At 34.9% G+C, this 12,973-nt stretch overlaps 1 protein-coding gene across 1 annotated transcript; it reads left to right on the forward strand.

Annotated features, from left to right (window-relative positions):
- Window positions 1–4,468: 4,468 nt before the first annotated feature.
- Window positions 4,469–5,116, forward strand: LOC113351561 (F-box protein At3g07870-like). Its single transcript, XM_026595521.1, has one exon. The coding sequence runs from the start codon at window positions 4,469–4,471 to the stop codon at window positions 5,114–5,116; it is 648 nt and encodes a 215-aa protein (XP_026451306.1).
- Window positions 5,117–12,973: the final 7,857 nt, after the last annotated feature.

Below are 12,973 nucleotides of genomic sequence, written 5' to 3' on the forward strand. Positions count from 1 at the left end.
CTGACCTGGCATGCCCTTGGCACGGTGGTGCGGATGGCATGGTTGGCATGCCTTTGGCGCGGAGATGTGGCTGGCATGGCATGCCATTGGAACGGTGGTGCGGCTGGCATGGTTGGCATGCCTTTGGCGCAGAGGTGTGTCTGGCATGGCATTCCATTGGAACTATGGTGCGACTGGCATGGTTGGTATGTCTTTGGCGCGGAGATATGGATACTAGGGTTTAGCGTGTCAAAACCCTAGTTTAAAATATGTTGCCCGCGTGATTGACACGTTTGGCTAGCATGCATGGATAGCATGTGTGGAGATGATGCCAGTCAGTACCGAGGGCTCTACCGTGGAGCATGGCATTTACATAAAAAAAGTTACCCCGGTAATTTTATGCAAACATGTTGAATGGTTTAATAAATGTGCTAGTGGCGACATTATTACTCAAGTGTGACGTTACTGTTTGACTAAGGTTTTACGATTTTAACCCTAAACTAAAAACCACCATCAACAACAATATTGGGATATTATTGGAGATGATTTGTTTAAAGTCATTATAAACTGTTGGGAGATGAGGAAAATTACGAACGACATTAACTCAAGTTTTATTGCGCTGATTCCATAGAACAATGCGTCTGATGCTATTAAGGATTATATGCCTATTGGTTTAAGCAATTTTTTCTCCAAAATCTTTACTAAGATCCTTGCTACATAGCTTGGTATAGTGCTAAACAAGTTGGTTTCTGAAGAACAAGTTGCTTTCATGAAAGGGAGAAGCATACATGAGAATATTGCTTTAGTTTTTGAGCTGATCAATGAGATTGTTGTGAGTAAGAAACATGGTAATGTGGGCCTAAAACTGGATATTGTCAATATTTTGACACTGTCAGTTGGGTTTTTATGGCCGAGGTTTTTAGGAAGTATATGGCTTTTCTGATTACTGATGCTACTGGATTCTGAACATTCTATACTCTGGTAGAATTTTTATTTTAATTAATGACAGTCTTGAAGGCTTCCTTAGCATCACAAGAGGTTTACGACACAGTAATCCCTTTTCTCCTTTGATTTTTATTCTTATTGAAGACGTTTTGAGTCGTAACCTCTCCAAATTGTTTGCAACTAAAAGCATGAATTGAATGGTAAGAAAAAAAGGAGTAGCTCTTCCACATCTTCTTGTTGCTGATGATATTCTAGTTTTCTGCAAAGGAAACTGGCATAGCTTGCATAATTTAATGGGAAAGCTTGGCATGTATACGAAATGGCCACTGGCCAATATGTGAACAGAAATAAGAGAAAATTTTACTATGGTGGAGGCTCATGATCACGTGGTATAACTATTTCTAGTTTTTTGGGAATTGAATGGATAGAGTTATCTTCTGCAACAGATACTTGGGTAATCAACTCTAGCCGGGCATTGTACATAATATTCATGTTAGGAAAGTGGTGAGATGATAATGGACTAGTTGGCTGGCTGGAAGGGTAACGTCTTTCTTTCCAAGCTAGGTTAGTTTTGATTCGTTCAGTCTTATTGAGCTATGTTATTTATTCTGTGGACGTTTATAAATGACATCGAGAAAACTGAGAAGGCTATATGTAACTTCTTATGGTATGGGGATACTGACAAACATAGGTACTTCACTGTTGCTTATGATAGTCTTTGTTGCCCACGTAGAGAAGCAGGTTTAGGAATTAAAAGGTTGCATTTTTTCAATAAAGCCATACTCATGAAGTTGTGGATAAGTATTAGAGACATGGACAAAGTCTAGGACAAAGTCTAGGACAAATTTTTGAATGGTAAGTATTTCAAAGTAAATGACAACCTGATTGATTATAAACTTATGTCCAATATTTTTCCAGGAACAAGGTGAATATATAATTACGTTGAGAATCATAAGCGTTGTATTATTGGTAACCAGACTGCTACTTTATTATACTTTGATAATATGATGTGGTAATTTATCGATTGCTATGCTAGGAATCACTTCTTTAGGAAGGAACAATATCCTTTCAAACGTTAGTGATTTGATTGTTAACGTCAACTGTGTTATTCCAAATAAGATCCGTACTCTGATGGTTAGAGCTGGTGTTGATGTTAATTTTCTTCCACTTATTGCTGGTGGTGAAGATTATAAAATTTGGGATATGGATAAGAAAGGTGTTTTCTCGATTAAGTATTCTAAGACCGCGATCAGAACCACTTATGAAAAAAATCCTGCAGCTAAGATTTATTAAAGATTTTTTGTACACCCAACTTTGGTTGTACAATATTGGAAGATTTGGAGAAAGGAGGGTGCGTAACTAATGATCAGATGATTTAGAATATGGGTAAGGAGACTCCAACAAGGTGTCGTTTATGTAAGAAATATGACAAATCTCATAGGAATATTATTTGGCATTGTAGATTTTTAAAGAGAATATGGGCATAGGCGACTAGGATTTTTGTTCTACAGCCATCTGAAGATCTTGTGGCCTCATATAAGGAAGCAACTGGAAGGAACAGAATGATCAAAGACCTATGGCTTGTTGCTAATCTAGCAATATGCTCGGAGTTATTGAAATTGCACAATAAAGTATTCTTTGGAGGTACAATTATTAACTAGCTTGGATTTAAGGGTAGAGTGTATCTGGTAATCCATGATAACTCAATACGTAGGAAGGGTTTTATTTTTTAAAATTATGGATGATCTGCGAATAAATATTTCAAGCTTAGTACTTCTTTAGCTTAATACTATGGATGATCATCACCGCTTATAGGTAATTCAATTTAACTAAGAATTATGAGACTTTCCTCATTTTATTATCATCGATAGTTCTTTACTTTACTTCCAATATTAACAATGCCGATTTAAGAATAATCGGAAGGATAAAATGCCACGACCTTGGCAATTCCGGGTTATAAAATCTTTGAAAATCATGATTTTTTAAAAAGTTTTATCAAGTTTTGACGGGCTATTAAAACTCTACTTCTGTAACTAAACTAACTATAATCTATAAACTAATCTACTTCAACTGATCTAAAACTATTTCAATTCATTAACCCTAAATAAGTAAACACATTATAACCATTAAACAAAATATATGGATGAGAAGTTAATAATTTTACTTCAAAATAACTATATTTTGTTTTATACATACAATAACCCCAAATTAGTTTCAGTTATTCCAGTTGTGTCAGAGTCGAAGAATGATTCCGGGAAAACCGGGAGTACGTTAGTTTCCTATTTATTAGGCGCCCACATAATACGGTTTTTTGACACAAACCCTTTCCAACATTAACTAATGTGAATAATAAATATAAAGATGAGCAGGTGTACAACAATGATTAATACATCTCTGGTTTTGGAGGATCCTTATATTTTGATGAAAGATGCGAACAATCTAAGTGATCAATTCCTTCCAATTTACCATCAAATCAAATAAACAAAACACGAGAAGATAGATCAAATTGAACCAAAATATTTTTCAAATGAAGGTGAAAAAAAATCAATGGAACGCCATTCCCCTAAGTAATCTTATTCTCAAAGAAAAAGGAAAATAAAGAAAATAAAAATGGCGATGAAAATATTTATATGGAAAGAATAATTTATTTAACAAAGCAAATTTTTTGGTGTGCATGCTTGTTTTGTTCCCCATAATCAATTTGATGGTTGATCTTTATATGATACCGAGTTAAAAGTATTTAAGCAATCAAACTTTGATTATGCATGATGGTTTTTACTAATTTTTATTTTTATCTAGTTTTAAGTTTGGTTTATAGAAAAACTATCTAACATTTTGTTTCATCGTGAAAAGAATCAGTTGGTGACGACTTACTTAATACTTACTAAAACACTAGGAATACTTGTATCTGAATCATTAGAGAATATCTTATAACCATATTAAACACATAAAGATTACTTGGAAATACTGTGTGAATGTTATTTATGATTGTTTTTCTTTATCAGAACATTGATAAAATGTTATGAGATCTATTTCTTAATTATTCTTCTTTGTCAAAAAATAAATAAATACGAGACTGTTTTGGTTTATCTTAAAAATTCATTGTTAGGAATATTGGATACAATTAATTCGCATTTACTCTGCCAGATTAATTGGAAGTTTGGATTACGAAACGGTTACTCACATAAAGTATCATGTAACCACCGGAATTCCCAATGCGCGTGATAGGAAAAGGAATCAATGAAATAAATGAAATATAATCAAATCATTAATGCACCCAAATCCACAACAATGTTATAAGAGTTTTGTTTTTGAGATCAGAAAATCCATCAAATTTATCCCAAGTGCCCATATTCTCTCTACTGATGCATTAGACTAGAAGAGCACCACCACCACCATCCAAACTTTCTCTCGTGCAACAAGAGCACCAACACTTCCATTAGATGGTTCTTTTTGCTTTCGACGTGTTCTTGCTTTTTGCTTAGCCCATCCGGATTTATATTCTTCGCTGCCTCACTTTGAAAAGTAAAAGTTTTGGTGCAATATGGGTATGAATGCTCTTCCATCAGATATTTCATTGAATATATTTTCTCGTTTAGATGTTGATTCAGTTTTAGAGTGCAAACTGGTCTGCAAACCATGGCGCAATCTCATTAAGAATCCATCCTTTGCTCGAATGCACCTTGCTCGTCGTAAGTTAATGCTGCAATATCATGAAGATAGTTACATTCAGGATTTCTCAGATAATGCATCTGACACTGTTCAGTTGGGGTTCCTTTCATTACAACAAATTGGGAGATCTAAGAGTTGCACACTTCACTATCTTGAAAACCATGTGGATACTAAGAAGAAGTCTTATAAATTCAAGAATAGAAAGATCAACATTCCTCCAATTATGAACATCACGGAGTTTGATTCAGAACTTTTTACGATTAATTCGTGCGATGGGTTGATTTGTTCTACTATGTGTCACCATGAATTGAATGACCCTATTCATATATGTAACCCTCTCACCATAGAGTATGCTTATCTTCCGAGATTTAGTGAAGAGGCAAATGGTGCATATGAGATGATGAGTGGGTTTGGTTACAGTGCTTCAACTGACGAGTACAAAGTTGTTAGAATCTACCTTAAAAGGAACGAAAAATGGTATTTTCATGTGTATATTCTTGGCAATGAGAATAACATATGAAAGGAGGAAAAAGAGATCCCCAACTCACTGTTTCATAATGTCGGTGGTGTTGGATGCAATAATCAAAAACAAGGAAAAATCAAATAAAAAAAAGTTATTGATACTTAGCTCCTTTATAATGGAAGTGATCGATTTGATGAAACGGACGAGCTCCCCATATCTCCGCAACAACAACAAGGAAAAACTTTGGAAAAATAGAGTGAGTCACGTGTTCAACACGTTGCCTTTAAGACATTAGCGCCCGACTACAATCAAGAGTGATTTTATAGCCCTCACAGGACGAATATCTCCAAGATAAAACACCCTTCTACACCTACTACTAGCATATGTAGTAGATGCTCAACTTGAGCTTGGCAACTCCGAAAAAACCATAAAGAAAAATCTCGAACTCTTGAGAAAACAATATAATTTTTTTTTCCCTTAGGGGTCCCTCTATATATAGAGCAACCCCTTTCCCATAGATTATACAAAAGTAGTGAATTTATTTATATAATTGACAAATACAACTTAAGAAGAAAAACTCCCCGATGTGGGACTAAAAGGTTTATATAGTTTTTTAAAACTACTAAAAATTGGAAACTCCACAATGTGGGACTAATAAGTTTCATTCACAAAAGAAAATAATAAATTATAATTTTTATTAAAACTTTAAAAAATAATTTTTTATTAATCGTTTTCCAACAATCCCCCACATGAATGAAAACTCAATAAAACATGAAAACATAGATAGATCTTGGTAAATCAACATCCCAATCTCACGATCCAAACAGACTGATCGTGCAAGTGCTGAAATCATACTAGTCATTTCTTCGTCCTCTCCCTCACACAAAAGTGTGTTGACCCCAGCGTCATACTATGGATTTCACAAATCATAATAGTATTGAGAGCTTTCATCTTTAGTTCTCACATGGTGAGACTATAAGTATCTTTCACCAAAGTGAAAAAGCATGAACTAGTGAACCCTTAGTGACCTTTAGGTCTTAAGTTCCAGTAATACCAAAACCATCAAAACGAAAATCACATAAAAAACGCAGGAAATACCATTTTAGGCAGAGGTGTCCATGAGGTCTTGAACCTTTTCTTAGTGAGATATTACCGGAATTACTTGGTAGAGACAGTGAACTATGTCTTGAACTTCTAGCATTTGATGTAATTCACGATAACAACCACGGGTGATATCTCCAAGGTGCTGCTAAGTTCGTGCCGTTTTATCCAATTTGTCCCTGGACATATCCTGTTTCTCAGAATGCTCTATAGAATCAAAGCTCATATTCTCATAGGAAGCGGACCACTTCCTCATTCATATAGGTGAGTTTCCATAAAGAGTGTTACTGCTACACCCCACTTCAATCTTAAATTGAAACTATAGAACTCATTAAGACTTCTTAAAAGTCATCCTTCACATGCAGTCACACTATCACGCCTACACCATAGGGACGGGATAAAGAATAAAATTTTCTAATAGTGTTTACCTTTACCCACCACAAATTAGTTGTCTCATTCGAAACCTTGATCTTGGGATCTCCAGTCAGCAAGGTTGAGTATCCTTCATGGAAAGTTTAATTTATGAGCTTAATCCCCTTCCCCCTCGATGCATTTCTAACTATCTCTTGGGATAAACCTTTCGTCAAAGGTTGCGCGATATTCTCCTTGGACTTTATCCAATCAATGGAAATAACGCCGATTGAGATTAGTTATTTTCATATTTAGCTATTATAGCTTGGCTAACACAATGTATAGATATAGCTGGCACAGGCCTATGCCAGAGAGGAATGTCTTCTAAAAAGCATCTTAGGCACTCGGCCTCCTCTCGTGCTTTATCTAACTCAATACTCTCAGATTCCATAATGAATTGAGCAATATATGTTTGTTTGAAAATCTTTCAAAAACAAACCCTCATGCTAGAGTGAAACATATCCACTCGTATACTTAGACTCTTCTGAGTCAAATATCTAGTTTACATCACAAAGTCCCTCAAGGACAACAAGATACCTTTCATAAATCAAATAAAAGGTAATAGAGTGTTTTAGGTACCATAATACTCTACTCAGTGCATCTGAATGCTATTGCTCTGGACTACAATTATATATACTTAACTTACTCACAATATAGGCAATGTATGGACTCTTACAGTTCATTAAATTCATCAGACATCCTATAACTCTTGAGTATTCAAGTTAAGATACTCCATTACCCTTTTTTCTTGAGTCTACAAGAATAATCGTACGGAGCACAAGCAGGCTTACAATCACACTGATTGTATCTCTTAAGTACAAATTCAACATAATGAGAATGACTAAGACTACATATGTTAGATTATTTTCTAATCCTCATCCCTAAGATTACATCAACAGGGCCTAAGTCTTTCAAGTCAACGTTCTCATTCAGCGCATGTTTTTAGTGGAATTAATCACATCTATGCTTGTATCAAGTATAAGCATATTATGAACATACAAGCATACAATCACACATGCATCCTTAACAAGTTACTTGTAAATATACTTGTCAGATTCATTAACTTAAATCCACTACACGTTATCACATGATCAAATTTTCCATGTCACTGTTTACGTGCTAATTTTATAAACCATACAAAATTTTGTTTAATTACAAACTTTGTCATCATAACCTTTCACTACAAAGTCCTCAGGTTGGTCTATGTAAATTTCTTTATCTAATTCACGATTTTAGAAAAGCTGTCTTAACATCCATCTGATGTATTTCTTTATGACAGCAATAACAATTAGCATCTCAACAGAAGTAAATCTCATCACATGTGAATAAGAATCAAGGAAATATACACCTTCTTTCAGTTTATAGCCTTTAGCTACCAACTTAGCCTAATATTTTTCCACAGTTCCATATACCAAATGTTTCCTCTTAAAGACTCATTTACATCTCATGGTCTTACTCTCTGGAGGTAAACTAGTAACCTCCCAAGTCAGGTTCCGACGGACTGAGTCCATTTCACTAAATGAAGCTTCTTACTAGAATTGGGTTTCAGTAGATATCAAGGCTTTTTTACAAGTCCAGAGCTTAGACTAAGCTAGGCATGTTATGAAGTCGGCTTCATAAGAAGTCTCAAGTCTAATTTTTTTACTTCTCTTAGGCTCAACCTTAACTTCATCTTCCTTTAAGATAAGTTCTGACTATTTGAAAATAAATCTAGGGGATCAACAACACATCTCTAATGAAGTACAAGTTAAGAATAAACATGTTCAAAGAACTCAGCATCCCTAGATTATGTAATAGTATTCACAACAAATTCAGAAAAATCACACCAAAATATGAAAAATCAGAACACACAACCAAAAATCTATATGTAGAAGTATACTCAACATACCCTATATGAAGACACAATCAACATTTTTGGTTTCTATCTAGTTCTTTTAGGAAGAGGAATGACAATCTTAGTCAAACACCCCCACACTTTGACACATTCATAAGAAGGTCATCTACCTTTCCATAAATCATATGGAGTTTCATCTGATCCTTAAGGGTACTATATTCAGGATATACTAGTTAAGAGGACTTCCTCTCCCCACAAGGCCGCAAGTAATCCTGAACTAACCAACATGGCAATTATCATCTTCTTAAGGATACAGTTGTTATGTTCAAGGCTTCTAATTGGTTTTGAACTTCAAGTTTATACATCTTAAGCATCATCCTTATCCCTAAGAAATTATACAAGATAGTACCTCGTACAATCATCCACGAAAGTTATAAACCATCTTTTATCATAGTGGTTTTGGGTTGAACTCATGTCAACTAGGCCTAACTGAATTAATTCTAAGGTCTTAGAATTACTCTGAACATTTGTGCTAAAATATTTTATAGCATATTCATTTCACTTTTGTGTTCAAGATCCAAACTAAATTTGGGTACGAAGCCTATGCTAGTCAGTTTATGCATTGACTTATAATTTTACGGTTCCAAGTCTACCATGCAAAACATTCAAAGACACAAAAAACACACACACACACACACACACAAGAATCAACTATATTCACTTCATCAGATTTTCCTTTAAACTTATATAGACCCTAAGTCCTATAATTGTTGCCTAAAAAATCAATGCCCTTAGTTATAACAAGTTTTCCACATTTAATTAAGACCTTCAATCTTTTACCATCTTCAAGAGAACAAGATACAAGATTCTTTCATATGCTCGGAACATGAAAACTTCATTCAGTGTGAGAATATTACAGATATGAGCTTATGCTCGACCTTTCCCTTTTATGCGACCTCTGTTGCAGATAAGTTACTCATATAGAGTTTCTCGACATCCCTTATCCTCTGATAAGAGGTGAACAGGTCTCTGTTTCAACAAACATACTTAATGGCCCCAGAGTCCACCCACCAGTCTCTCACATTGGTTATTAAAATAACTTCCGACATCATGTCAATGAACTCGTTCTAATTTGTTTCAACCAAATTAGCATTAACTTTCTACTTATTAAGGTTTTATGTTGTCTACACTTTACTGCCGTATGGCCAGGAATTTTACAAACATAACAATCACCCTTAATTAAAGTAATGCCGAATTTAGTTTTACGAAACATACCTTTCTTGTGAAGACTACTCTTAGAGTTGTGTTTTATGTTCTCGCCTTTGTCAGCTTTGGAAGACTTGTGTTCATCCACATGCGCCTGGTAGCCATGTTCCTTTTCAATTTCATGTCACAAACTTCGTTTATACTTTGACCACGGACACAGTAATTTCCCAATCACCTAATACACCACATATCATAAACCTTAGTTCAGATAAAATATGAGTTTTGAAGATAATATCTAGATTTATAAACTTTGTTGGAACCATCATATCAAAAAACTCATGGTTACCCCATAAAGACTACTTTAGTTAACAACAAAATTCTTCCCGTCAGAATTTTTCAGGAACGTTTCTCTGTTTTGTAAAATATCAAAAAAATACTTTTACAACTCTAAAAATTCTGAAATTTTATGTGGTAACTATCAGGATGTCTACTACGTTGTGTCAAAAGGGTTCATCGAAATTCCTTCTAGGTTAAGAGATAAACTCGAAACTCTACAGCTGACCAAATATTCGTTTTTGTTTTTCACTCCACAATTAACATCCATTATTCACAAACCAACCAACCATTTTCGATTATTACAAATTCTAATGTCTTAAGATTGTTGGATGCAATAATCAAAAACAAGGAAAAATCAAATAAGCAAAAGTTATTGATACTTAGCTCCTTTATAATGAAAGTGATCGATTTGATGAAACGGACGAGCTCCCCATATCTCCGCAACAGCAACAAGGCAAAACTTTGGAAAAACAGAGTGAGTCACGTGTTCAACACGTTGCCCTTAAGACATTAGCGCCCGGCTACACTCAACAGTGATGCTATAGCCCTCACAGGACGAATATCTCCAGGATAAAACACCATACTACACCTACTACTAGCATATGTAGTAGATGCTCAACTTGAGCTTGGAAACTCCGAATAAACCATAAAGAAAAATCTCGAACACTTGAGAAGACAATATAAAATGTTTTTTCCCTTAGGGGTCCCTCTATATATAGAGCAACCCCTTTCCCATAGATTTTACAAAAGTATGAATTTGTTTATATAATTGACAAATACAACTTAAGAAGAAAAACTCCCCGATGTGGGACTAAAAGGTTTATATAGTCTCTTAAAACTACTAAAAATTGGAAACTCCACAATGTGGGACTAATAAGTTTCATTCACAAAAGAAAACAATAAATTAAAATTTTTATTAAAATTTTAAAAAATTATTTTTTATTAATCATTTTCCAACCGGTGGAAAATCTAAGGGCGCTTTTGTAAATGGAGAGATATGTTGGCTGGATAAGGCATCAAAGATTGTTGCTTTTAACTTAGCCGATGAAGAATTCCACCATATAGCTTCACCACCTCTTGAAGAAGAACGTAATAAGGAATTCCACCATATAGCTTCACCACCTCTTATAGAAGAAGGAAAATCTATTGAGAAGGGACTTTGTGTGTTTGGAGACTGGTTATGTCTTGTTAATCATATATCAGCCACACGGGAAATAGATCCACATTTCGACATATGGTTATTGAAAAAGAACAATGACATAAATGTGCAACAAAACGGAACCTGTAAGTGGAACAAGGAGTTTACTGTCTATTCTAAAACTAGAAATCCTTGGGAAATTCTTTTTCCACTAGGTTTTACCAAGAAAGGCAAGATTTTGTTTTGGCAGGATCGTAGATTTGTCTCTTGTTACGACCCAAGAACTGGGATACTTCAAAGTTTTAGTAAGGATGGCAGAGGTTATGTGAATTAGGCGCGAGACCCATACCATGTTTTGAAGCACATCATCACATTAACAGCTTTGTTTCGCTAAAAGCTCTTGGTGTCAATAACTGTAGGAGAAGACTGCAATATATGGGTAAGTAAACTGAATGATGGATAAGGATTTAAATCATGAGATTTTGTGTTTTGAAAATGTTCTTGCAGGCTTAATCGGAATGGGAAATCTAACAATGCAAACTTAGGTGAAAAGAACCCCAGCAAAGAAGAGATAGGTGGTTAGGCTTTTTGGCATATCTTTTTTTTTGGGCCTTGGCTGTTGTTAGTGATTTTCTTTGTTTGCGGAGTTTGCTGGCTTGTTTTCTTAGGTTTCTATGCCGTTCTCTGTTGCTGCACTTAACTGTGCTTTCTTCATGTACTTCTTTTTTCCGTTTCCAATAAAACTTTATCCATTTTAGTCAAAAAAAAAAAAAAAAAAAAAAAGGAAAAAAAAAGAAGAAGAATGCTTAAAGAAAGTCTAGACTCAATGCTTTTGTCCTATAATCAATCTTTTTCAGCATTTTTCTTTCTATCCAAAGTAAGAATGTATGCAAATTGGTCTGCAAATTGGCCTTACTTTAACTATAGCGCTTGTCAGTGTTTTCTTTATATTATCATCCCTTTATATACTGCTGCATGTGACCTGAAACAAACGACATTCATCCTCCTTCAAAGCTCTGCACATTGGTCTTGCTTGAACTGGACATGTTTATCCGCTGCAGACGCTATGAAGTAAGAACGTGTTCTTGCATGTAGCTAGTGCGTACTGACAACATGGGCGATAGAGACATAAGTCCCTTGGCCTGACAAGAAAGGCATACAGAGGAGTCATTTGGTTCTTCAATGTTCCCTAAAAAGATGATTAATTGCACACGTTTGGTTCATTGTCAACCTGTATGATCTACTTGTTTAAGCTTTATAGAGACTAGCTAGTTGTCCTTGTTGACTATAATATGGTTAATTAAAATATAGCTAAGAGATGATCGAGAAGGCAATCCTTAATTATAGCAGAAAAACATGTATACTTTGTAATAATGCTATGTCTATTGTGGTGTGTCTGCAAATTTACATTCACTAATTATAGGTTCCACCATTAAAGAAAGCACGGTATATACGGCCTTGTTCTAGTTATCCCAGTTTAAATGATTTAAGGATATATACGAGATGATGATAGAATCAAATTCTGTCATGGGAACGTTAGGCTGTGACAGTAAAACATGAGATTCTGTCATGGAATTGGAAATACTGGTCACTGAGAATTAATAGCTTATTATTTTACAGTCTTTTGGTTTAGTTAGGATTCCTTGAAAGGTTTTTCTCGTCAGAGTTTTTTAATCCATCAAGGAGTCTAATATTTTAGGATTAGGTTTAAGAGTTTTACTAGGATTGCTTTCTTAGTTCCTATATAAGAGCTTGTCAGGTCCAACTCCTGTATTATCAGAAATCCTAAGTTTATTCGTTATTTTTCCATTGTCTCTTGTGTGCTTTATCGCTTCTGCTGGCGTGATAAGAACTCAGTTCCTATCAGATGAGCATGAAAGATTCTCAT

The sequence above is a fragment of the Papaver somniferum genome, chromosome 2 (genome assembly GCF_003573695.1).
Source record: "Papaver somniferum cultivar HN1 chromosome 2, ASM357369v1, whole genome shotgun sequence".
Lineage (NCBI taxonomy): Eukaryota > Viridiplantae > Streptophyta > Magnoliopsida > Ranunculales > Papaveraceae > Papaver > Papaver somniferum.

Excerpts from the sequence above, each read along its gene's own strand:
- LOC113351561 (XM_026595521.1), top strand. The coding sequence starts at position 4,469 with ATGGGTATGAATGCTCTTCCATCAGATATTTCATTGAATATATTTTCT.